General features: G+C 37.1%; 1 protein-coding gene across 1 annotated transcript in view; it reads right to left on the bottom strand.

Annotated features, from left to right (window-relative positions):
- Positions 1–26,598, bottom strand: part of Gabrb2 (gamma-aminobutyric acid type A receptor subunit beta2) — a 206,888-nt gene that overhangs the window by 7,113 nt on the left and 173,177 nt on the right. Inside the window, exons 9-10 of the mRNA XM_032913444.1 lie at positions 23,286–23,531; positions 19,088–19,182 (exon numbers count right to left, since the gene is read on the bottom strand). Of these exons, the coding sequence (XP_032769335.1) occupies positions 19,088–19,182; positions 23,286–23,531 (341 nt within the window). The remainder of the gene's footprint in view (positions 1–19,087; positions 19,183–23,285; positions 23,532–26,598) is intronic.

Below are 26,598 nucleotides of genomic sequence, written 5' to 3'. Positions count from 1 at the left end.
CGTTATTGGCATATATACATTTATCAAACAAAACAATCTCACTAGTCAATGTAGCTATAGGTTTCACTTTATGCTGCCATAAGAAAAAAATGCGACAGACAGTTATATAGGCTAAACTTTCAAAATCATTACTTTAAAATTATGCTTTGGTTAGTAGTTTCTTTAAAGTTCCAAGGGCGATACTTAGTACCTACTGAATGCTATGTGTTTATTTATAAAATATGGCTTCATCAACTACAGTAAGTCTACACTGAATCATTTTCAAATGTTGAGATGAGATGAATAGAAGTTGCATTTCATTTTTGGGGGAGGGATGGAGAGAGAACAAAAGGCTAATGGACATTACTACATACACCCTGCATGCCAGTTCATTTTAATATACCTAACACCACCTGGGAGGCACCATTCTCCAGACAAGTGTCCTGAACATTGGAAAGAGAGGTGAAAGCAAGCTGAGGATCATTGGGCCAGCAAGGAACCATGCCAATCATTCTCTGCCCTTGAGTGTGGATATGATGCGTATACAGTTGCTCACCTTTCTGCCTTGACTTCCCTCAAGTGACGAACTCTAGTCTGGAATTGTATGCTGAGATAACTCCTCTCTCCATTAGTTACTCTGGGTCAGGATATTTTATCATAGTAACAGAAAGGAAAGTAGGGCACCACATTTACAGAACCAGTTACATCTGCCCAATGACAAGAAAAATAGGGCCTAGAGGCCAAGGCCAAGAACGAAATTGTCAGTATTACAGTGGCAGAGAGCAGGGACAGATGACCCGGCTTGTCTTTTCTCCTGATATGTCAGTTTTGTTAAAATTCTGATGACAATAAATTATACTAATTTTCTTGCTATTTGTCGTTTATCAAACAGCACTTCTTGAGGAAAACACAAAAGGAGGTCTTTGTATTCCCTTGCTATATCTTCAATAATCCTGCATTGCCCTTAGAACAATGCACATGCTCAATATAGAGTGGTTCAATGAAATTAATTTTGTGATAATAAAAATCAAATCCACCTCTTTGTGAGTCATCAGTACATTGGAGTCAATTATTTCATAGCACTCTAGAGAGCAGAACACACCAGAAAGACCTCTGGAACTCTATCTCTGCACCCAAGATTTCTTTCTCTATTTGCATAGGTGTTTGTTTGTTTGTTTGTTTGCTTTTTTTTTTCTAAAATAGAACTACTATACACCCATGGTGCCCAGTGTTACTTCCAGGACAGATCCTCCATTCCTACACAGAGAGGAGTACTTAGTAACTAACAACTTGAAGGTGAAATTAAGCATTTTATTTACAGAACACTTTCAGTTGTCCCAGAAGCTACTTAGAGCTGGCTCTGATCCCACAGTTGGAAAATAGTGAAAAGCAGGCAGAGCAGGAATTAGATTTAGAGCTGTTCCACTTTCCATTGCTGAAGCATGGAACTGGTCTACCTCAGTGGGGCAGTCATCATTGGGTCTTGCACAATTATCCAGAGGAGGACTAATATGAGTGTTCGGAGCTAAATCTGTCACTAAAGATAAGAGCTGGTTAAGCTTGTATTGACTCCAACACTGTCAGGTGAGAAGAGAAGACATATGTGTTCTGTCTGCTTATCATGGGTAATCTACTTATTCTCATTTCTTTTTTTATTGGATAATTTCTTTATTTACATAAATAAGTAATTGCTGGACTGTGGGTCTCAATGCAGTATTTCAATGCTACCTCCAATCTGTCTTAAATCTACCAAGGAAACCTGATCCACCTGGTGAGGAGGAGGACGAGAAGCTGTGTCCCTTGTTCCTAAGCGCAAGTGTCCATCACAACCCCCTGAGGCCTTGTTAAGACAGATTTCTGGCTTCCACTGTTAGGATACCTGAATCAGCAAAGTTGGAATGCATCTCAATAATCTGAATTTCTAATAAGTTCCCAGGTGACACTGTATTTTTGATCTAGGGTTTATGCTTAGAAAATGCATCCCTTGGACAGCGGCTGAAGGGCATAATGTGACTTCAAATGAGGAAGCAGCAGAGTTAAAAAAATGATGAAAGAGAAGTGGCTGGTCGAAGTCTACAACCAATTTGAAGAACAGCTGTCATATGAAATGCATGTAGTTTTCATTTCTGCACTATTCCCAGGAAATGCGCAACACATGCTGCTTCTCTGCGACTTGACAAAACTCTATGAAACATGGATCACTAACATCTCCATCTTAAATACAAGAAGATAAAGAATATGGCTAGAGATATGCCTAGATGTTTTCTTAGTAATCTGGTCCGAAATCCCCTCCTAGGTACGTAATTATACATCCTCCAGGCTGAGTTTTGTCATTGAATTCCTTTTCTGCATGCTGTCTTTAGATAATAAATTTTAGAAAATTAGAAGATGCTGTCATTGACCCATGCATTTATCTAATTTAAAAAATAAGTTTCTTCCTCTTCCACTTCCTCCTCTGTTTCTTCTTCTTCTTCTTCTTCTTCTTCTTCTTCTTCTTCTTCTTCTTCTTCTTCTTCTTCTTCTTCTTCTTCTTCTTCTTCCCCTCCTCCTCCTCCTCTTCCTCCTCCTCCCCCCCCTCCTCCTCCCCTCCTCCTCCTCCTCCTCCTCCTCCCCCTTCTTCTTTTTCTAATCTAACCTTTTCTGATTGTCTCAACTCAGCAGAGCAGAAAAGACATGTGAAACCCTCTCATCTAATCTGGTTTCTGCAGAGGACATTGTACTGGAAAACATACCAGTATTATGAAACTATTCTCTCCTAGCATGTCTACCTATTCAAATAACCATGGGCATTTTCTTAATAGCAGCTGAAGCAAGATGGAGAAAAGCAAAAAACAAACAAAAAACCCAAAAACAAAAACAAAAGCAAAAAACAAAATCAACCAACCAACCAAAAAACTAACAAATAAAACAGAGATGGGCACGTAAACCCACACACTTGCAGATGAGCTGTCTTTGCAGGGAGCCTTGCTGGTAATGGCTTTGCACTGTGCTCTTATTTCAAGGTCTGCTTCTTATTCACCTATCCATTTCTAAAAACACGCTTGTCTGGGGAGGTTTTATAAAATCACCGTTATCAATCAAATCGGTTGTTTCCCATCCAATGCCCCTGTCTGCAAATTAAGATGCACCTGGAGTTGTATTTTTCAATCAAGAGCTGAGTGCTGGATTTTGAGAGGCAGACAAGAGTCTCCTGCAAGGCTCCTCTGAGAATGAAGACAGCTCGTATCATCCATCTGGCACACCTACTGGTTGCAGAAACACCTCTACTGACATGGCTTACTTTGTAGATTGACCCAGGGAGCATTGCCACTGACACTCGTAAATTAACTCTGGATATTTGGAATAGAGCCTTGTTTCCTTACTCTTGTCTGCTTGTCAACATTATTTTTTTCAGAGGAAGAAAACTGGGCTGGCTAAAGGATTCCATTTTGCTGTTTTTTTTTAAACAGTAATCCACTATGCTCTGAAGAGTATGATTTGCTTTTTATAAAATGATTGGTTAATTCCAAATGGGTTTTCAGACTCACTGCTTCTTTGCCTATTTATAATTGACATATGATCTACAGGGACAACCTTATGTCTAAGGTCATCTACAGAAAAACAAATCACGTCTCTCACTAGCAGACTAGAATCACCAGCTTACCTGAAAAAGGAGAATAGTGTTATTTTAAAATTCAGTTCACTGCTGGCATTACCCACTGCATGAGAAATTGCAGATAAAAACAAGTTCTAAGTACACAGTTTCCCTGCCCTGTGCCTACAGAGGGTAGGAGATCTAGTTTTATCTTCCATGAAATGGCATCGCGGCCCGTGAGACTTGAAATGCTAAGGCAATGAACCATTAAGCACCTGGGGATAGTCAGTTGCACTCTTTCTGGAGGTGGAAATCCTCTGAAAATACCTAGCACACGCTCAGTATTCTGTGAAGTGAAAGAAAGTTCAGCCAAGCAGAATGTGTAATGGGGATTTTATCAGAGCAAGTGAAGGCCAATGCTGTTGATTCTTCAAGTCCTTGAACTAAAGTTAGTGGAGAAACAGCAATCAATGTTGGCATTTAGAATTTAGAACTGGATGTAGGAAGAATGCTTCACAATATCTCGGTAGCTTTTGCCTTACCATATGTGTGTGTATGTATGTATGTATATATGTGTATGTATATGTATATGTATATATGCATGTATGTGCATGTATATATATGTATATGTATATATGTATAGTCATCCTTCCTTCATGCCTTCATTTTTCCGTCTTTGCCTTCTTCTCTCTCTACCTCTATACTTTCCTTCATTTTGAAACATATTTAATTGGTATACAGTTACTGTGCCATCTGCACATGCTTCCCTGTGTTGGCCAGAAAGTGTAGGTGGGCTAGGGGAAACCAACACTGTACCCCAGGTTCACTGATTTTATTTTCCTTCTCTAAGCTTGCCAAAGCAGAACGCCTTCAAGACAGCAAAAGGGAGATTGAGTGTTGGTGGTAATGGATCCTTAAGTCTGTCTGGAAAAAAATGCCACAAGTATTTAAACAAACAAATCAACCCCAAACCAAACACGGTATATTGAATCTCTAACAGTGTTAGAGAAATCTGGGAGCTCTTCTATGGCAGGCTGTGGAGACCTAATACATGAGACCAACATGAGAGATAACTGCTGTACAGCCATACTGTGGACTTAGCAATAACAACATCCCCCACTACATACCACATCGACAAAAAGGTGACACTTGTAACAAAAGCCAGAACGAATGTAAGATCTGCTTTCCTTAATTAAATCAGTTACTACTATCATACTAGAACTACCCTTTGCATCATAAATAAGTCCATGATTACTTCAGGCATAGTTACATGCGGAAAAATTTTCCTGAAAAATAATTACTAAGGAATGTACTATGTTCATTATTTTTCAGTACAGAGTAAAAAAAAAGGAGCAGTATGAAATAGATTTCAGCATCTTTGAAATACAGTGACACTTAATTATTGTAGCTTTGCTAATTCTAGGTTTGTGACTGGATATGAAGTTTCCTTACTAAACTGCTTTTGTGTTAAGCATCATCCATCTGTGCAATCATTCCTTATGATCGTCAAGTGCTATGGTTCTAATGTGATCATCAGATGGAATGTTCCTGTTTCTCACAAAAAGGTTCCATCAGGCCAGCAGGTGAATGCAGTGAGCTGGGGGTGGCTTGTTTTCTGAGGGGATGGCTCTTTTCTGAGGAAGCAGAAGCAGAACTCAGAATAGGAAAGAACCGATGAAGTCTCTTCTCTTCAAAGTTCCCTGGCAACAAGCCTCCTAACACTTGCAATCAGTACAGAATCAATCTGTGAACCCCATGATAGGCATGTGTGTTTCTAGAATTGACATTCTTACCCTTTAGATCCTTCTCCTAGATTTACTGCCCTTTGCAAAGTTAAAACATTGACAAGAACAGTAGCTTCAGCAACAACAGCAGATTCCAATTTTGACTTTCGCTCCTTTTCCTCCTCCTCCCCACCTCCTCCAGCTCTTCTTCACCTCCTCCAGCCCCTTCTTATCCTCTTCCTCCCCTTGTGTTCCCACTCCTCCTGGTCTTCCTTTTCTTCTAATTCTGTCTTGCTTTTTCATGCTCCTTTTCTCTTTCTCCTCCCCACTTCCACTTCCTCCTCATCTTCCTTCTTCTTTACCCTCTTCCTCCTTCATTTTCTTCTTCAACACTATTATTCACTAACTCTTCCAAGCCTCCCTATCTTCTACTGGGAAATTCTGAGATTATAGATAGATATCATTATGCTCAACTCCTTAAAGGGTCTTAGCCAGAAAATCTACTATCACTTGGTATAATAGGCACCACCCATCCTGGGTGATGGGCCATTCTGTTGGGCAAGCTTTTTGCACATCAATATGAAGGTGAAAAATTCTTGAGATAATAGTGTCTAGATGAATTAATTATTTCATGGAATTTCTGACTTGATTTAAATAATCTTTAAAGGTTATTTTGATTTAAATAATTTCGGGAAGTTAGGGTAGTTGACAAAAACACATACAGTTAGGAAATTGGAAGAGTTGATAAAAAGTTTAAGTTAGAATTAAGAATAAACTGTGCCCTTTCCTGATAGAATGGCGAGAGCTGCTTGAGTTAGAGAAAGGAGTGCAGTGAGCATTCATACATTACAGCATGTGATTGTAGAGGTAAAAAGAACAGACTGGGACAAGCTAATGATCGAGGTAAGCATACCCTCTGAGATGGTCTGAGTTCTTTCTTGTGATCTAGGGATTCGGTGACAGGAATTTGGTGTGTACCAGAAAATGATAAGGTTATAATAAAGAGCAAATAATTCCAATATGAGTAGAAGATCAGAAAACAGATGACTAGCCAGCTTAGTTGATCAGAACTTCCAAATTACGATGTAAGAAATTTGCTTCTTAGTAAAGGTAGGTTGTCACCAACCAAGCATAGGGTAAAAGTTCTCCTATAGACTTGACTTGTTTAAACTTTGTTAATCAATGACTAAAAATTACTGTTCTGAGGTCACTATGAGCTTTTGCAGAGAAAGATAGGGCACAATTGCTTAATTAGATATGAGTTCATATAAGATATATGTAATTAATATTTTGTTGTAGTTTTCTTTTATATAATGATTTTGATCTGTTTTGGAAGAATGTTTTTATGGTGATTACCTCTGGAAAAGATGTAATTTGTGGCTATGCGGTAATTTTCTTTCTAATAGAAAAAAACTGTCTCTAGGGGTATAAAAGAGAGTTAAGAAAAGAGATACATGGTTCCAGCTTATTCTTGCTTCAACCTTTCAGTATGCCTGAGTGTTTGATCCCTTCTTTTTTCCCTGCAGGCCCTACAGTTATCTGTATCTGCCCCTTCTGTTAGATGCTCTCTGTGGCTCGATGCTATGTATCCATTAAGCTGACTACAGCAACCAGTACAAATGAGCATTCAAAATAAAACTAAACTGAATCTCCAATAGTTATGTTAAATCTTGGATCATTTATTTTTGGCTTATGATGGTTGCAAAAGAAATTTTGAAGCAGATATAATGGAGAATAGGAGGAAGTTAGTCTTAGAGTGAATTAGACTAAAAGACACTTTACCTTAATTGCATCTAAATAAAACATCATCAGGAATACTAGATAGTCAAAATTACAGCTAAGTGTTCAGTGCTCAGGGAGTTGCATAAAGTGTTCCTCTTAGATTTCATTAATACAAATTTCTTTTGTAGCTGCATTTAATTTAATATTAGCAACTAACTTTTTTTGACTTAATATACAGGGTGATGTTAGAAATGAGAGCAAAGGGAAAATCTTGTCTTTGATATCGTGGTGGAACAATCTTAATTCCAGCACTTAGAAGAAGGAGAGGTTGTAGTATCTCCCGGGCAAGGTCAGTCTGGTTTACAATTCAAATGTAGTCAGCCTGAGCTACATGTAGAATATTTTTAAAACAAACAAACAAAAACAAAAGAATAGTATACTTTCCCCATTGTGTAGTTCATTATAAAAGCAAATCCCTATTAGAGATTCTTAAGTAGTTTTCTTGGTTTTGGTAGCTTACAGACTTTTCAACCCTGTCCTTAAAGGAACTAGTTCATATTTTCTGCAGCATGATGTCACATTCCACATGGAGAATGACATATTAGTTCAGATAATTAGTTTGTGTTTCTCCAGAATATTTGGATTGAGATCAAAGAGTAGATGTTAAAGTTAGAAGAGAGGCAAACACATTCAAATTGCTATATTCTATAAGATCACAGTGAATGAAGTGCACGCTGAATAAAATGTTTAAAGGTTGGTCAAATTCTTTTTTGGTTCCTCTTTTTAATTGAGTAGAATACATATTAAATTTGAAAGTAAGTAAATTTGTCATTGGAGAGAAAAAACAATAAGGATCAGTTTAAATTTTTCTGAAGAAATGAAAATTGAAACTGTATTATGAACAATCATCATTTCTTGCATTCACATGAGCTTTTGATTTTCACAGGTCTCTGTGGTATAAGGAATTGAGTGTACTTTTACAATGAACTTTCCTAGGTTCAAACCCTTTTCTCTGAGAATAGCTATGTTTGTCTTGGATGAACAATTCCTAGGCTTAAGAGTTCTTCCTGCCTTCCAAGTAGCTAAGACTACAGACTTACACTGTTGTATCCTTTAAGGACCAGATTTGGGAAAGTTTCTGGAAATGGATGTGAGAATTTACACATACAATCATAATGATTCAACAGAAGAATGAGACAAAGGTTTCTTAATTCAGTTTTCATTTGCTGTATTGACACAAGCCCTGAAGTAGAATCAGTGAACTAATCTAATCTTTCCATTAACTGATTCATCTATCCCAAAGCACTATGGGTGGAAAATTCCTGAAGATTTTTACCAATACTATATAGCTTGCAATTAACAACTTCCCAATTTAAGATACTCAAATAAGACCACAGAGAACACTTGCTTTGATTTTTCCTTCCCAAGGCTAGAAACAGGCTAGTCTGTGCTTTTTAGTGTGCAGAGGTAAGGACGACAAACGTAACACTTGAAGAGGACTTGTGTTTTTTCTTGGGATACACACATCATGCCAAGTACAGTAATAGGATATATGAGTAAGAGAGATAAACAGTATTGTCAGGCATGATGTCATAATCTTTAATCCTTAAAGATGAGTAATAAATTCATTAGGTCAAATCTCAATTTTATTTATAGGTCACAATTAACTTCAAGGTTGTGGCTTCAATCAAACCAGGTCATTGAGAGAAGAACTTATGATCGTTATCTTTTCCTTGGGTTTTAAAACTGACCCTGAGAGATATTGTCCCATAAGTAAAAGAGGTGGGTTTGGGCACAGAAATCCACCCACTGCCTCTATTTAAGTCATAGAGAATTGTCACTACTAGCTTTTATCCAAAAGCAAAGAGTCCACAGTTTGGTTTTTGTCACATTCAGTCATGGCGTCATTTTTTTCTGTATTTTTAAAAATTTGTTTATTATTGATTGATTGATTGATTTGTGTGTGTGTGTGTGTGTGTGTGTGTGTGTATTGCTTAAGTATAGGGATAGAGGACCAGTTATAGGTGTTGATGCCTAAGCTCACAGTAGATGCAATTCTTCTAGCAAGATTTACAAAAGACTGAGCCCCACAAACATTCGATCCTGCACTTTAGATTCAACATGCTAGGAGATTTCTAAAGTTAAAACCTCAGTCGTCACAGGAAGCAAAAGACTGCCAATCATCTATCTTCCTGGTGCTTAATTTGAGGACTATGTTTGTTTCTTTATCCTTACAATGGCCAGAGGCAAGAAGGAACTAGAAATGTTCCACTTCATTATCTGCCAACAGGATTAGTCTAAGTTTTGGAAGTCCCAGCCTGCACCCATCAACAAAATTAAATTTTCAGACTAGTTCTTATTCCATTTATATATGGAAAATAAGTATCTCTTCCTGCAAATGAAATGCGTCAATAAAGACAGCTTCATTATGATGATAATGATAATATGCAATTCACATTCTGTGCGTGCTCTTTGTATAGTCACATTTAAAATTCGAATAGAGACAAGAACATTTATAGAGTTAACTAAATTTGCAAATGTGAGCTTGGAGACAGCTTTGATTTCTTGCTCATCTACCAACTTGCTGTGTGATCTTGGCTTAGTTCCCCAGCTCTGCTGAGCCTCAGTTTCCTACTTGTTAAAATACAGGAATGAAAAGGTGACAGAATACATAGGCCACAGAAGCAGAAGTAGGACTTCTGAGGAAGGCGGGAAACTGTCAGGAGGATGTAGAGGATGGAAAAGGAAGTTGGGAAGGAGTACCAACAGGACCTGAAGAATCTATGAAACAACGTCATGGAACCCACTGCTTTGCGTATGAATGTCAGAAGAAATTTGAGGTTATTTTAGGATTGGTTCATAGTATTTAGGAAGTATAATTTGGATCTTCACGGTCCTTCAAAAGCCCACGTGTTAAAAGCTTAGAATGAAGCCTGTGATGCTACTGGGAAGCAGGGGAATCGTTAGGAGGTGTGGCATTCGAGGAGGTTCTAGACCATTGAGGGCGTGTCCTTGAAGGGAAAGCTGATGTCTTAATGAAGTGTTTCTCAACGTACAACTCCTCTGAAAGTAGGACAACCTTTACACAGAAGTGATTGAAGACTAACTGAAAACAGATAGTCTTCATGCATTACTATTCATATGAATAGCACAGAATGTGAATTGCATTACTATTCATGGTGACATGTTTAAAATTACAGTTATGGAGTAGCAAAGAAAATAATTTTATGGTTGGGGGGTCACCACAGCATGAGAAATTGTATTAAAAGGTTATGGCATTAGGAAGGTTGAGGACTACTGCCTGCATGGCCTAGTTGCTCTGAGCATGATGTCGAGGTGTTCCTCCTGGCAATGGGAGCACGATGGATTAAACCTGTAAAACCATAAGGCAGATAAACCTTTCTGTCCTTTTACATTGATTTGTTTCAGATTCTACTTTAGAGCAATGGAAAGCTCAGGAACACAGTCAATCCACCAGCCTGTGTGGCATGTTATTAGGCAATAACAAGTGGTCATCATTTCTAAGGTGCTAATAACTTGCAATGTGTACAACCCAGAGAAAAGGTTCAGATTTACAGATTCACGTAGTCAGACAACACTATTTTAAGAAATGTTTTCTCTGGGGTATTTTAGTGGCGGTTCCAGATGAATCTATACTTCCTTTCTAACAGAGTAGCAGTGACTTCCTGTCCTCCTTTTGAGGCTGATGGCTTTAAGCCAGAGTTGTTACTCTTCCCCTTCCCCTTGGCGGTGATTGGTGCCACAGAACAGACAAGTGGTCTATGACAAGGGAAACTTATTCCTAATTGGCTCCTGTGTCCAAAGGAAATGCCCATCTCTTTGTCTGGGAAAGAAAGAAGAAATAGGAAATCTGTTTGCTAATACGGAAGTCTTATATCAGAACAAGGTATTTGTAAGTAAGATTTGGGATTGTCTGGCTTGACATCTCCCTTTCTCTTGTGCTTATTCCTATTAAGCAGTGGCAGAAAACCAGAAGAATCTCATTATAATAATTAGCAGATATGGTTCAGATAAAATTTGACCCATAGTTCAATAAGTATGTGCATGTATGTACACATTACACCTTACACCTCTCTCTCTCTCTCTCTCTCTCTCTCCCTCCCCCTCCCTCCCTCCCTCTCCTTCTGTCTCTGTCTCTGTCTCTCCCTCCCTCCCTCCCTCCCTCCCCCCACCGTGTATTTGTATTTGAGGCAAGTCATTACTTGTTAAGTTAGGCAAGTCTCAAATTTCCAGCTATCCTTCTGACTCAGCTTCCCAAGTGCTGAGATTGTACCCTACAGGGCTAAAAGTAGTAATCTTTTGAGGAAAATTCAATGAAATCTCACAACATTTTAAATAAGTTTATTCCTGAATTTATTTAAACCCCTTGAACAAATCGAATGTACGTCCAGATTTTTTAGCTTGATATTCCCTACAACATTGGAGTGAACTTGAAAGATTAGGTGTGCAGTGTCTTTTAATTTCACAAACAAGACAACTGAAGACAAGTGAGGCTCTTTAGTGAAAGTCTCAGAGTTGTCCCAGAGACTCAGCTACACTGAGTCCCCTGGCTTTATGAATCCAAATTAGATTCTGTGACTGGTTCTGACAATTATAGAAGTGAGAGGAAAGTTATTTTAAAACAGCTTCACATGCAATCTGTGATTAAAATGTGCAACTCAGAGAGAGATAGAAAAAAATAATCTAGGCATGCATTCCAGCTTTATATAGCCATAGCCCAATAACTTACTGGCTTCTATGAGATCCTGAATTAATCCCTGAGATCTCTGTTCTCAGCTTCTGTATGTTACATGACAGAATTGTTGGAGGTGATGGTATCTATTCTTAAGCTTATGATAGGCAATGCTAATAGACCAGATGGTTCTGGACTCAATTGCAGTATCCTCAATGTCGTTCTCAAGGCAGCAGCCATGAGTCATCCAGAGTTTGCTCTCCAGAGTACTCACTTGCATCCCCTCAGCTAGATTCTTGCTATTTCCTACAGACCATAGATCAGTTGCTTTGGCATCACTGGAAAGTGTGTGGAGATTACAGAACTTCAAGTCTTAGACACTACAGACTGAGTTTGTACTCTACCAGGAGCCTTAGGCTACCTGAATGCATATTAATGTTGAGAGAAACTGGGATTAAATCATCTATCCTCAACCAGGACACTTGACCTTCTAAAGTCAATGGTATCTGCTTTGTTTAAAGGTGGCTCTGGAAATACATATCCATATACTATTCCTGACTCAAGCATATGGATTACTCATAAGTGAGGCTCTGTGTAAACCCTCCAGGAAAGTGAGCTGCAGAGGGAGCTATGAACTCTACTGCAGCCAAGGATTTCTTACTCAGCTGTGGTCTAATGGCTTTTGTGCATTTGGCCAATTACATGGTGAATTACTCTTGTCAAATGCAGCCTCTGCCTCCTAAAGGACTCTCTCCTTAGGAGAGCAGCTGTTAATCTGACACGGCCTTGTCAAATATCCCGGCACCAGTTCTAACACCCAATTTCCCTTAGCTTGGAGGTTTGAAGATGATGGCAGACAGTATATGCTGCTCAACTCTAAAACACAGGGCAACAAGATGAACAAAAAATAAAATATATAATTTTAGAATGTATGGCAGAACATTGTGGTCGGTTGATGTCCTGATATTTCTCCGAAGGAGAAAATCCTACCTGTATTCTGGGTCAAATATTGAATCTTTTAAAACAAAAGAACCAAGGTTAAAATTGCATGTTAGTCTCTTATGAACTATGAAAATGAATTTCTTTACTTTGATCAAAACTGTCTTTTCTTGGACTAAATGGTTTGTAGAACAAGTATACAAACTTATGTTTTTGTGGTCATGTGCATTCTTTGGGGAGTTTGCTAAAATTGACCTTGGCAGGCAATCAGAAATTCTGACCTAGTTATTAAAATGTTGTGGCCTAAGGATGACCTTATATGTAGTTGTGTTTTGGGGTTCTAGATAACAGGAGATGATTCAAATAGATGAGTTTCTTGACTTCTGAGTTTACACAACTCTCAGTGAACATTAGCTTTTTAAGAGATATCAATATTTAAGACTTAACTAATTTTCCCATTTCTACAGAGTGGTCCAAGCTGGGGGATAGAATGGTTTCTATTTTGTCAGGACACTGTCCTGTGCAGTCACTTCTCTCAGAGACATTTTTTTTACTGGAATGAAGAGACCAAAGTGCCATGCAGATCAAATTATTACTCACTTTTAACTCCTGGAATAGAAGACAGTGCTATGAAGGGGGCAATGTAATTGTTGTGTGACCTTGGACTGGTCACATCTATTTATGGATTAGTCTTTTTGGTAATAATGAGAAGACCCTTCAGTTGTCTCCCTAGAGTAAAATGCTGTTCTTACACGACTGATTCATTTACCCAAGTTGGACGAAGAAGTAACTTAGTTATATTTTTAATTTTATTTTTAGAATTAAAATTTCCATTTCACTCTGTAATGCTTTTCCTGAGCATATATCTGGATGCAGCATCTCCTTCCTGTGAAACTGAAAAGCACACATTATCTGCATACTCAGTGAGCTAATGTACAGTGCACTCTGTGATCCAATACCATTAGAATAATCTTACAGGAGGCATGGGAAGAAAAGGGCCAGTCGACCCAATAAAATGACAGCACAGAATTCAGAAGCAAATCTTCAATACCATGAAACACTCTCAACTCTGTTTTTTCTCTTCTTCCACAAAGTCACAGTGACCACTTGCAAACACCAGCTGCTTTTCCAAGATCTTCCTACCTTCCTTTCAATACAGTTCTTAAGAATACAATCTCATGGCATAACTATAAGTTTTTCTATGCAAATGAGATTTTGAAGCTCTCCTAGCTGCCACTTTATGCCCACACAGCTAAAATTCAAGTCTTGGGGCTTGGTTATGGGCTGTCTCTAATCCAAGGTGAAGCTTGATTCATCAAGCTAGAACTTTCTGTGCGCTTAACCCATCAAAATAGAGAATGCTATTCTCTAGGAGTAATCATTTGGTAAATATTTAGTGAACAATCATCACATTCATGATGCTCTTTCCAAATCTGTATTCTTTGTGAGATATTCCATGCTAGCCTGCCAAAGGCTATTAGAAGAGGAACAGAGTATAGCTGAGAGCTTGTCCTGGGGAAAAAAACAAACCAAAACAAAACAAAAAACAAAAAAAACTCCAAAACTTATGTGTTTGGTTTCAGTAGACCAGTATTCTCAAGTAATCCCTGAGCCTTAACAATACTTCATCTGAGTAGAGAACTGTGACCCCTAGAGACAATGAAGGTGTGAGGTGTAGGGAGCAATAGAAGGAAGCTAGATAATGGGTAATTTTTGTAGATAGAAGGACGGAGCTCTAATCCTCTACACCACAGAATCTGATCAATTTATGATCACTTTGTATATATAGGAAGGGCAAAAAGAGAAGGACTAGAAGGTTTCTAGAATTAAATAATAAAAAGTATTAAAACATTGATTATTATCTAAACATTGATTATTGTTCATTTATACAGAACCCATTGTATACATGTATTGCATTGACATATTGCATTTTTCATAAGTATGGACAATAACAATAATCCTTGTTCCTGGCCTGAGGAAATGTGAAATACTCCGTGAACTAATGTTTGCACATGGGTACTTGATATTGGAGTATGATCTTCAGGAGGCAGCTGAGAAGAGCTGGCTTCCCCTTCCCCAACTCAGATTTTCAGCCCCAACTTCTCTTTCAGTAATCATCACAGGTATCCTTTTACTCAGGGGAGAAAGCCTGCTGGAGCTTGTCCAACTTCCAGAAATATTTGCAGTCAGAGCTGGTAGAAGTGTTGTGAGGAAAACAGACAGCTTGTTTATCGTCAAGGGAGATTTCAAAAATCATATCAGGGCCCAGTTTTGTTATGTCTCCCTAGATACTCTTTGCCAAAATTAAATAAGTATCAAGCTATCTGGCATAGCTTTTTGCACCAGAGGCTGTAGCCAGTCTGAATTTCCTTAAGAACATGAGAAGTAACTTGCTCAAACTATTGTATTTTTTGTTGTGAAATAATTTAAAATTAATAGGAAGGTGGCTAATGAAAATTTGGTGCCAGCTCTTGATTCCCAGAACTGTCCATGGAACATACACTTCCTTTCCTTTCCACTATTTGACAAATTCTTCCTAATCCTTAGAGTTTTCTCAGGTAAAGTTCCCTTTTTTGATGATAGAAACTTCACCTCATTTTCTAGAATCTGAAATTCTATAAGTATAAATTAAATACTATAAAATACCCATCCATTGATTATAAATACAGGTGTGAGTAAGAATGAGAAAGAAATTATTAATATTATGTGTGCCCTATTCTAACTCCAGGAGCTTGGCAAGGCTGATCTTTGTTTGTAAATGGAAGACAATTGGACTAATCTTTACTTCTTTTGGAGATCTAATTGATCTCCACTTTAACAAGTTATTTTTCATTTACAGCCAAGAATAAATGTTGAAGCTTTATGAGCATTTTTTGATGTCTATGTGGGGAGAAAGTCTTTCAACTCATGCTTGTTACTTGTATACTTCAAGGAAACATGTACCTTTAAGGTAGCTTGTGAGCCTTCTCTGGGTATATCTATCTATTCAATGTTTTCTCCCTGCCATTGACATTCATTATTGAAGTGGACCTCTGACTTACTATATAGTTTTAATAGGGGTTTGCAATCACTTTTTTGTAGTGAGCTTCAAAATCACTTGAAGGTGTCCTTCCTGCTATGTCCAACAACTATCACTAAAGGTAACTACATCTCAATGTTTGAAATGATTTATTATGGAAAGTTTATGGGCTAGATTTTTTTTAGGCAGGGTTACCTTTTTATATCTATCATATTAGTTTTAGTTAACACAAATCGAGCAGTCTTTGTGCACTTACTTGTAGCTTCTTGAATGATCACTTTGCTTTCAGATTCTTCTATGTGTGTGTGTGTGTGTGTGTGTGTGTGTGTATGTGTGTGTGTGTGTGTTGTATGTGTGATTATGTGCATGTGCGCGGGTGCAGGCTTGTCTGAGGTGATCCGAGGACAACTTGTAGAAATCATTTCTTTTCTTGTATCACAAGGATCTTAGGATTAAACTCAAGTAATCAGCCTTGGCTACAGTACCTGAATCCATTGAGCGCAGTTTATCCCTTTATTAATTTGCTCCCTTTTCTAATCTTTCTTCCCGTTATTGTAATATTCATAGAAGATCTTATCATAAAAGTCAAACTTGAGAAGTAACTTATCTCAGAATTGGTTTTTGTCCAAACCTCTTCCAGGATTTCTATGCTGTTTCCTTGTTTGTATTTCTCATCTTGATTCAAATGTTGCTATTGGGTTTCCCAGTTGGCCTATCTACAACATGGGTGGATTTCTCTGAATTCTGCTTACATTAACTCTGGCTTTGTTTGCACATCTTTGCTGGGCAGAGCTTAAGTTTATAAGCATTATTTTATTATTTGATTTACTTTTAAATTTCTGATTTATTCTTTGGGACTTTTTAGACAGAGAGAAGATGAAATGAATCTAGAATTATTTTATACATCTATTTCTCTAGTACTTAATTGGTCGCAGTAAAACAGGTATTTTCTGGTTTGTTTGTTTGTTTGTTTTTCTCATTTTAGAGGCAAAATGCACATATGGTACTCTTCTATATGGTGCCAGAATCTGAGCAAATTACATGCAGACCATTATAGAGAGTGACATGTAAATAGATATCACTTCATTCTGGGCCAAAAAATTCAATTTTCCACATTAAGAGGTAACAGTATACAAACATGTCACCAATAGAAAGCTTATTTTATAGCTGTTTTTAGTAGACATGCCTCAGGAACAATTTACACATCTAAGAATGTATGCATATTAAATACGTGAGTAGTAAATTATGATTTGGCATTCAGTGAAACATTACCATTAATTTGATTTATTTTTGAAACTGTGAAAACTTGAAATCTATTCAATGGTAGAACACTACAAATCTATATAAAAGAGTATCACTAAGCATGAATCTAAGGCAGTGATAATAACGGTTATGACTGCAAGTGGGGATGTGGATGTTTTCCATTGTATAAAAGCTTGAAAAAGATATATCCTCTGTGCCACCATCCCAATATTACTAACCTATTTTAACTGAGTATGCTTTGCCTGGTAATGTATATGACCTTAGCTTAACTATCTCATTTATCTTAGCATCTCCACAGTGAGCTCAGTGTTCATCTTAAAACATTAAAATATCCAATGCCACACACCTCAGAAGGACAAGACCAGAATATAGACCCATTTCAGTTGGACCCTAAAATATAGCCCTTATCTTACCTCTTGTGATTGCCAGAAACATCTTGGCTATTAAGCATACTACATCTCTAATAAAAAATCATTATTTAAATTGTTGAATGTTAATTTGTATTTGAAATAGTAAATACAGACTTAAAAGGAAGACTCAGAGGAGAGAACAAACACATATCTGGGAAAAGACACAAAATCAAAGAAAAATATTAAACTTCATACTTCAATGTAGTTTGCTGAACATTCTCTTTAACGAGGTATATGTAACAGAGCATCTTAAAAAAACAAGGTTCTTGATCATTGGGCCAAGCCATCACTTAAAAAACTTGGCACAAGGGGTTGGGGATTTAGCTTGTGGTAGAGCGCTTGCCTAGGAAGCACAAGGCCCTGGGTTCGGTCCCCAGCTCCAAAAAAAAGAAAAGAAAAAAAACCCAAAAAAACAAAAAACTTGGCACAGATGAGGCAAAATTTCTTCAAAATATTGTCATCGTGAGAGGATGTTCTAAATTTTCTTGCTGCTTTATCTAATCATCAGACTAATCATAATGATTTGATTTTTTTCAAATCATTTTTCAAACATTGTCATAATAAACACCAACTTCCATCATGTTTCATTCCAAATGACCACCATTTTTCCCAGAATGCATCAAACCACTCTACTTTCAGCAAAAGTCACATTGGAAACAACACACTCATGATAGCCGAAAGCATGGACATGATAGGTTCCAGAATTTTGAAGAAATTAAGACTAAAATGATTGTTGACAAGCTCTAAAATGCCTCTGATCCCAGAACCTCTTGCCATTTCTTGGGTAAATACTTAACAAGCTATACAACTTATAAAAGCAATGAACTACTAAACCAAGACACCATCTAGTCTATCACCCAAATCTGTGCTTATGCACAGAGGCTGAAGAATGAAGTGTCAAGACTTTTGAAGTCACAGTTTCAAATTAAGGAAGAATGGGATAGAAGACACAATATGGAAACCCACTAGGGATCAAGGCCTCACACAAAAGGTTGAAAAGCATCAGTATCAATTCATCCCCATTAGGAATTGAATATTAAGACACAAAACCAAAATGTGTCAGTGGAGTAGTGGCAGGTGATCAGGTGGAATATTGAGTATTAATGTGTTTCTTCTCCTCCTCTCATTCAGAAAGTAATAAGATGGACTGTTGGCCAGTAAGGTCATGGGCACATGAGGATTCAAACCTTGACTCTAAGTATTAGTAAACAGATAGACTAAGATGTGGTTAACCACAAGTTTAAACAAGGAACACTTTCAATAACTGTCTTTTTTTCTCATGATAATAGTGCCAGACCTGCCATAATAATATTTATTTAGAAAATAGATAATGATAAAGCAAGGGCTTGATGCAAATATAACAATCCTAGTTATAAATAAAATAATTTACTGCAGAAAGTAAAGGTTCTGAATTCCCATGTTCCAAACAACAGAAAAAGAAAAGTTTAACTCCCTATTCACTCAGGTGTTCAAAGCACTCAACAACAAAATCAAGAAAACCCAAGAGTCATCATAATAACACACTTTCTCTATACAGACAATGGGCATAAATGCAATCTGCTTGCTTTGCTCCCTAATACTGCAATAATTTCTTAAGGCTATGTCCGCCACAGTTGTACTAAATTGAAGACTCTATTTAGGTCTTCAGACTAAGATCCCTATGGACACATGCCTGTGAATTATCTTCATAGATGCCAAACATTATGTTAATGAGAACAGCCAAACAGAAATAGAAAGAAATAGATTAAAAACTGGCTTTCTAACCATATACAGAGAGAAATGGTAGTAGGTAGTCCATCTAGTAGGGTCCCACAAGGATTGATACTGGGTCCTATTTTGTTTAATATCTTTATAAAAAAATCTGGAAGACAAAGTAGAAAATGTGCTAATTAAGAAGACTGATGGCACTGGTAGTTCAGGTGAACTGGGTGTATATAAATGCTATTGGTCTTCAGGAAAGATAAAGAAAAAGACTGATATTAATGAAGAATGGGAGAATGATGATTAGCTGGTTTTCAAAAGCATTTTAATAGTTAATTCTAAGCAGTAAGGATACATTGAAAAGGTCTTAGTGCTTTGCATTACAAACAGTTCAGCAAAGGCATAAGGTCAATAGTGTGTCACAACATCCCGGTGCAAATAACATCAAATGGGGGTCCTTTTAGGAAGAGTTTTATTGAGAACACTGATGGCTGTAGGTTTCCCAATATGAAAAGCACACTGGAGGGATTTCAAGTATGCAAAAACCAGGACTGAAAAGGCAAAAATGACTAGGTTCTTAAACATGTAAATACTTAGCAACAGGCAGAAAAAAGAAGTCAGGAAGCCATATAAAGCTTAAAGCTAGGAAAACAATGATTTGGAAATTTTAGTCATGAGGAAAACAGGAACTGATTATTAATGAAAAGAAAATTCTATCAGAAAACACACACACACTATCAATCAATCTATCTATCTATCTATCTATCTATCTATCTATCTATCTATCTATCTATCTATCTATCACAAGTAAACTGATGAACGGATTTCTCAGATGGACTAATGTGGAAAGCAAGTTGCAATTTTCCTTTATTTTGGTCAGCGTACAGAGCCACAACACTATATACATTATATATGGCTAGAATGTACACTATATACAGTTGGGAACAATCCGAGTAGGTCTGGGGTCCTTGGTTAACTTTCTTATGCAATTGTGGCTACAGCATGTTTTTCTTATTAGGTTTAATTTCTGATTTACTTAAAGGGAAGGGTGGTGTTTTAAAAGCTGAAAAATATATTCAAAAAACTAAAAGTAACTAATAAAGAGAAAAAAGAAAATAGGAAAGTAACTGTATGTTTCTTCTTTTGACCTTCCCTGTCTCATTCTACCTTGACCTTGTGACAGTGCAGTTTGAAAATCACCACAGCTGATCAGATATAGTCCTTCCCTCTTTAGGAAGCCATCAAAGCAGGAAAAAAATCTAATCCTTCTCCTAGCAGCCGATTCTTTTTTTGTTACGGGAGATAACAATACTTAGCTGATTATGTGTCCAATCTTGGGGGGAAAATAACCTTAGAATTACAGTTGAAAAGAAGGGACATTTCTGATAAGAAATAGTGGCATTATGCATGATACTGACACAAAAGAAAGGATTACATAATCAGAACTCAGTGTGGATCTTCTCTGACCTTTTGTGCTGGGCAAAAGGAAAGTCAGTATCTGAAATGCTACATGGGCATCTTTTTTGTCTTAATCTAATCAGAATGATGTCAAATGTTCTGCCCTATAAAACGTCTGGCAGAATTTGGCACAATAGTTTTGATGTAGATTGTATAGCTAATAATCACTGAAAACCTCATTCCCTTGTTGTTATAGTAATTCCTGGCATGCATACTATTATAGGTACTATACTTTGGGGATGTTGAACAATGTAAAATCAAGGGATAGGTATGCAGTTGGCCTATTTGACTGTGAAAAAAAAATAATGCTTACCATACAGAAGGGTATCAATTTTATTAATACATAATTCTTAATGAATGGCTGTCAGGTGGTGAGGACTCTCTTGCCCTCCTTTCACAGTATCAGAATCTTCACATAATATTTTCATAGGAACATTATGAGAAAAGAATTGAGCTTATTTAATAGACTAAATACTGAAGGCCAGACAGGTTGACTCTGTCTATTGTCACATAGGTCCAAATACTAAACCTGATTGATTTAAAATGTGATGTGGAATTGTGTTTGATATCTTTGGGGTGGGGACTTGCTGATCAAACGATAGATAAACCTCGTAGTCAAAGAGTAATGAAACCCAACTCAAATATATTATCTAGGGAGATCTGTCTCTCGGTTTTGAAGTACGAAGGTTGGGTACTTTGGGCAAGATGATTCTTTATCTTTGCGCAAGGTATTCTGGGCATTGTGGGAAGTTTACTGACATCCTTGGCTGCCATACATGGAACACCAGTAGCAACCTCTATGTCCTAGTTTGACAAGCAAACATGTCTCTAGGCATTTTCCCAACCTCTCTAGGGTCAAAACTCCCCGTTTTGGAAACCGACAATGTACTGGATGGTACCATTCTCCTCTGTTCTTTGTTTTGCTATGATCTGCACTGTGCCCACCCTCATTATCATTATCAATGATAATTTCATTAAATTCAATGATCATTTTCATTATCAAAAAGTGCCTACCCCATGAGCTTTTCCCTGTTTCTCTCTGGAAACAATTGACTTTAAAACTTTGGAAAGCTCTTTAGGTTCCATTTATTTAAAAATCTTCACTGCCTCGGTCTTAAATTTATCATTTAAATGCAAATTAGTATAAAAAAGATCAGGTAGATGAAGGTGTAAAGGGATCAGATGTTATCTTATTAAGTCGGACTTGCATCAGGCAATTGTTTAAACTCATTTCAAACTCAAGTCCTAGGAGACACTTTTATTTATTATTCTTTCTGTTTTCTTTACTTAGCATACTCTATCTGGTGAATCATGAAGCGGTTTTAACAGTAGTTTCAGTTTTCAACCTAGGTAAAGCATACTGATCAGCTGGCTTTTGCTGTCCAGCAGCCTACAGATTCCAGCTACAGAATCTAAGCCCAGGGAATAGGTGGACAGTTCCTAGACTCCACGCTTATTGGCTTCCATAGATAGCATATAAAATTTATTATTATAAATGTCATCTTCTGCAAAATAAGTTTTTAATTAAAAATAGTCTAAACAAATATCAGACCTGTGGTTAAATTGGAATCATGACTCAGACGCTTCCATGGAGTTGTCTACAAGGAAATTTCAATGGTGGAGATTTGAGTTCTATCCTTGGAGTTAAAATGAAGTGGAAGACATTAACATATCAGTGTCCTAGTTAATTATTGTTATGGGTAATAAGTATAGGGAGTTTAAGCACGTTTCTTTTTCCCAGGATATCAGTATGAATTATTTAATGAGTTCACTATTCTATGTTATTCCATAAACACTAGGACAGATGCTAATGAAAACACTTAACTCAAAAAGTTCAAACATGGAATAGGAAGAAATATCTTCACAATTATTCTGTTTAAGACGGAAAACTCTGTAACAGTAAGCCAGGTGAAATTACATTTGGATCCAAAAAGCTCAACTCCACTAAGACTTCTGCCCAAATCCCTCAAAGTGATGATTCCCAAAATGGGTTCCAAGTAAGAATAATCCAATGAAACTATGAATGTATGATGCCCAGGTTTAGGAAGGACTTGGGATTCAGTCTCTACAACATTCTTTTCATCACGCCAAGAGGAGAAACAGACTTCAAAAACAAAAACAAAAAGCACTGTGAAGACTTATATAGGAAGTCTTTGATCAGGCTTGACTTACTGAAGATGGGCACCTCATGCAGGCAGTGGTCTGGCAAGGCTTTAAGCAAGCATGTATCACCTGAGAAAATTGCTCCACTTTCCCCTACTTCTTCCCATCCTTTTGATTACTTGGGAGGTGGGCATCTCCGATTGTTGTCAGTAGGTAGTTAACAGATTTCTAAATTTGTTTATTTGTATTTTAAGCCAAAGAGAAGGCAGAACTAAGGTTCAGAGCCTTCATTTAGTATCAGTAAGAGTTTAATGATGCAATTTTATTTTATAGTTAAGGTCAGGTACCAGCAAGCTCTATTGAGTACGATAAAATGACCTTGTTTTTCTAAATATATTTAAACAAGTAAATTTAGAGGAATGCAAATTATTTATAAGATGTGATTCTCATATATAGGAAAATATCTTCTGTGGTTATGAGGTGAGGAAGTTTGAGCATCTTTTGTGTCAAAGAATGAGTACCCAAGAGTTGGGTAATATATTTGGGGAGCCTATTTTGCCTCTCACTTATCATTTATGGCATTTTGGGAGGAAATTACTATTTTCTTCCTTATGCCCCGTTTTCCCAAGTCTTAACAACTCCATCAAGTTCCACAATTCCTCTGAATCTAAGCAACCAGGACCATTTCCCTGTAAGTGTACCTTGTTGACATCCAGGCGCATCTTCTCGTTGTTGGCATTAGCAGCTTTCTCAGCTGCTTTCTTTTGGCGCTGGGGTCCTCTCCCAAAGAAGATGTAGTTGACCAAAGCGTATTCCAGAAGGGCCATAAAGACGAAGACAAAGCACCCCATTAGGTACATGTCAATGGCTTTTACATAGGGAATTTTAGGGAGAGTCTCCCGGAGATGGGTGTTGATTGTGGTCATCGTCAGGACAGTTGTAATTCCTGAAAAAAGGAAAAAGAAAAGAAAAAAAATTAGAGTAATATATTCCTATTTCCTTACCTGTCTCATAATAGCTGGAGAAGCTAGCTTACACACACACACACACACACACACACACACACACACACATATATATATGTATATATATATATTTATATATTTGATAGAGATTTTATTATTTATCAGCCTAGTGAAAATATGTGTAAATTAACTTATAGTAAACATGTATCATTATAGAAATCATCATTTAATTGTATTTTTTGGTTCATATTTATTTATGAAGTAGATCATTGGAAATGTGGATTAAATATTATGCTACATGTATATATTTGGAGCAAATTTGCATAGAGTAGATCCCAGTTCATACCCCTGATATGTCAGTATCAAGAATGTAGATTTCAGGAGGTGCTTTCTGAAAAATGAGTGAGTGTTGTCTACTTATCCACAGGAAGGTTATTTATAGTTATAGCAAACCTCAGGAGATCATGGGTGGGAAAACTTCAAACAAAGGTTGGATTACAGAGAGTTCACAGCTCTTTAATAATGTTCAAGATCTTCAAATATATACATATATATTGGAAGAATGGAGGTCAAATGAAAGCTTGCTAAGTCAAAGGTAATGCCCATTTCTGGCTAGATGGATACCAGTAAACATAAATATGGATATACTAAATTTAAGAAATTTACTCTGGTAACAACATGGGAATGAAAGAATGCAACATAAGGCAGAAATAAAGAATACTAGATTAAGGGTTTCTCTAATAATCTATATAAATAATGGAAAGGTAAATTAAAATAGCAGACACAGATCTATGAATGCATTATGCAGTTAACATACGAAAACTAGTACAAACATCTGAAAGACAGAGGCAGAGGGTTAAAAAACAGAAACTAGAGTGCTTCTGATTTTGAATTGGACAAGTGTGAATACATAACACACAGACATGGGACACAGATCAGCTACAATGCTCCTTATTGGAATGTCCCCTTGGGTCAGGCTATAATTGCTTGTCTAGTTAGCAGGCATCTTTTAACAGTAGAGAACAGTTAGTCCCAGAGTTGTCACTGGAAGGTAAAAATATTGGGAGTTCAGAGAACTTGGTATGGTGCAGTCCTGGCTTTGTAGTGATGAGAAAACAAAGAACAGACAGAGGCCACGTCACACAGAGGGGAAGCTGTACTGACAGCATCTGAACTGAGGTCTCAGGAACATTCACCTCCCGAACAAACCATCATCGCGTCTCAAAACTTTAACTTCACTCTTCAAAGACTTCTCCAGTGTAATTCTCTTCTTTAATCCTGTCTCACTAATGATTTTCATTTTGTTTTTAGCAGAGCTCATGAGTGAGTAGCTAGCTACCTGAACATGGACTTCAGTTGACTTCAGTTGAGATGTTTCCTTACAGACCTTAGATATCCTCTGTATGAGTCATTTTGAAAGACTTTCAATTTTATTTTACTTCCTGTCATTTCTACAACAGGTTTTACTATATTATACACTTACAAAACCTGAATTTTCATCTGAATGCCATTTGAAGGTGGTCACGTTCCTAATAATAAATGGTTCAATTACAAAGATATTTTAAGCATTTCTTTTAAGGCATCAGTAAATTATGTGTTTGCACAATAGACACACAGTAGATGCCTGCTTTACTTTAAGAAATTACAGTTTATTGTTTCCATTTCTTTATTAGCATTTTATGTATGCATCAGACAGTACTAGGATATGACTATATATGACCCTTCCTCCAACGAGTCTTTCGATGCTTAGGGGAGAGCATCAAAAAGTAACCAAACAGAAATTAGTTCCCCATCTCCTATCATCTTTCCCCATGGCTTTTCTCCATACTGTCCTCTACAGGGTCCCATCAACATTCCCAATTTTTTCCAACCCAGGAGCTTGTGGAGGCATTTATATAATCTTGATTTTCCTATATCTTGATTTTCTTGACATCTTTTCTCCTATAATAACTTCTGTGTGAGGTCAGCTTTGATCATGGTGACACTCCCAGGCATGGTTACAAAATGCTTGCTTCCTTCTCTCTGCAGACTCACCCTATCCATAACTTTGGGTGGCTCCTCAGTGTCTCTTTTCCATCTTTTCAAAATGAGTGTGCAAAATTTTAGGTTTTATTAAATGGTAACATTTTCAAACATAATTTTGTTACTCCTCATGGTCCATCCTCTACTCTCTCCCTCTGTGCTACTTTTGCTTTCTACCCTAGCACCCATCTTTTTGCTTTCACATGAAGTCTGGTGCTCTGCTCCTTTCCACAATACCTCTTTTTGTCCTCTCATGATTGCCTTTCCAGATTTATTAACACACACACACACACACACACACACACACACACACACACACACACTTGAAAGTTAGGGTCCCCATGAGAGTAAAAAAGTATGGCAATTTTTTTTCTGAGAACCTCACTTAATATAATTTCCATATTAGTCTACTTTTCCTCAGTATTCATGTTTTGAAATTGAATACAATTCCACTGTGTATATGAACCACATTTCTATGATCTGCTCTGTCTTGCTCTTAAGACTCTTATCTATATTTGCTGCTCCACTCTATTTTTCAGAAAAGGAGACATGCATCTTCAGTATCTTGCTGTGTCAGCACATGCTATACGCAAATGTTTTTGAATGAGAAATGAATGGCCTTTCTATGCGTGTAGTGACTGAATCGGGATCTTATGATGAAGCCAAGCAAGGTCCAATTTTAAAAGGGATTAGTCAGAAATGTAAATAGAGAAATCTGTGCAAGAGGTCACACAATTTGCATAAAATGTTTACTAAATGTGATTTATTCACATCTGATGTTATGACAGAAAAACGAAGTCAGGCATATGATGAACAAGACAAAAAGGATGTCCCAGCACTTGACTCTTTTGTCTCCTGCCCACTACATGCTATCTTGAAGCATGAATAAACCATCAGATATTTTTTTTCCTTATACATTTGTTAAATAGCACATCTCAATGCTGAGGTAGGGGATAAAAGGAAGCATTCTGCAGGTGAAGAAGCATGGAGATAAATTGAGCAATTATGCAAGCATTATTACACAAA

This window comes from Rattus rattus, chromosome 9 (assembly GCF_011064425.1).
Source record: "Rattus rattus isolate New Zealand chromosome 9, Rrattus_CSIRO_v1, whole genome shotgun sequence".
Lineage (NCBI taxonomy): Eukaryota > Metazoa > Chordata > Mammalia > Rodentia > Muridae > Rattus > Rattus rattus.
This window is presented reverse-complemented; position numbering and strand designations above follow the sequence as displayed.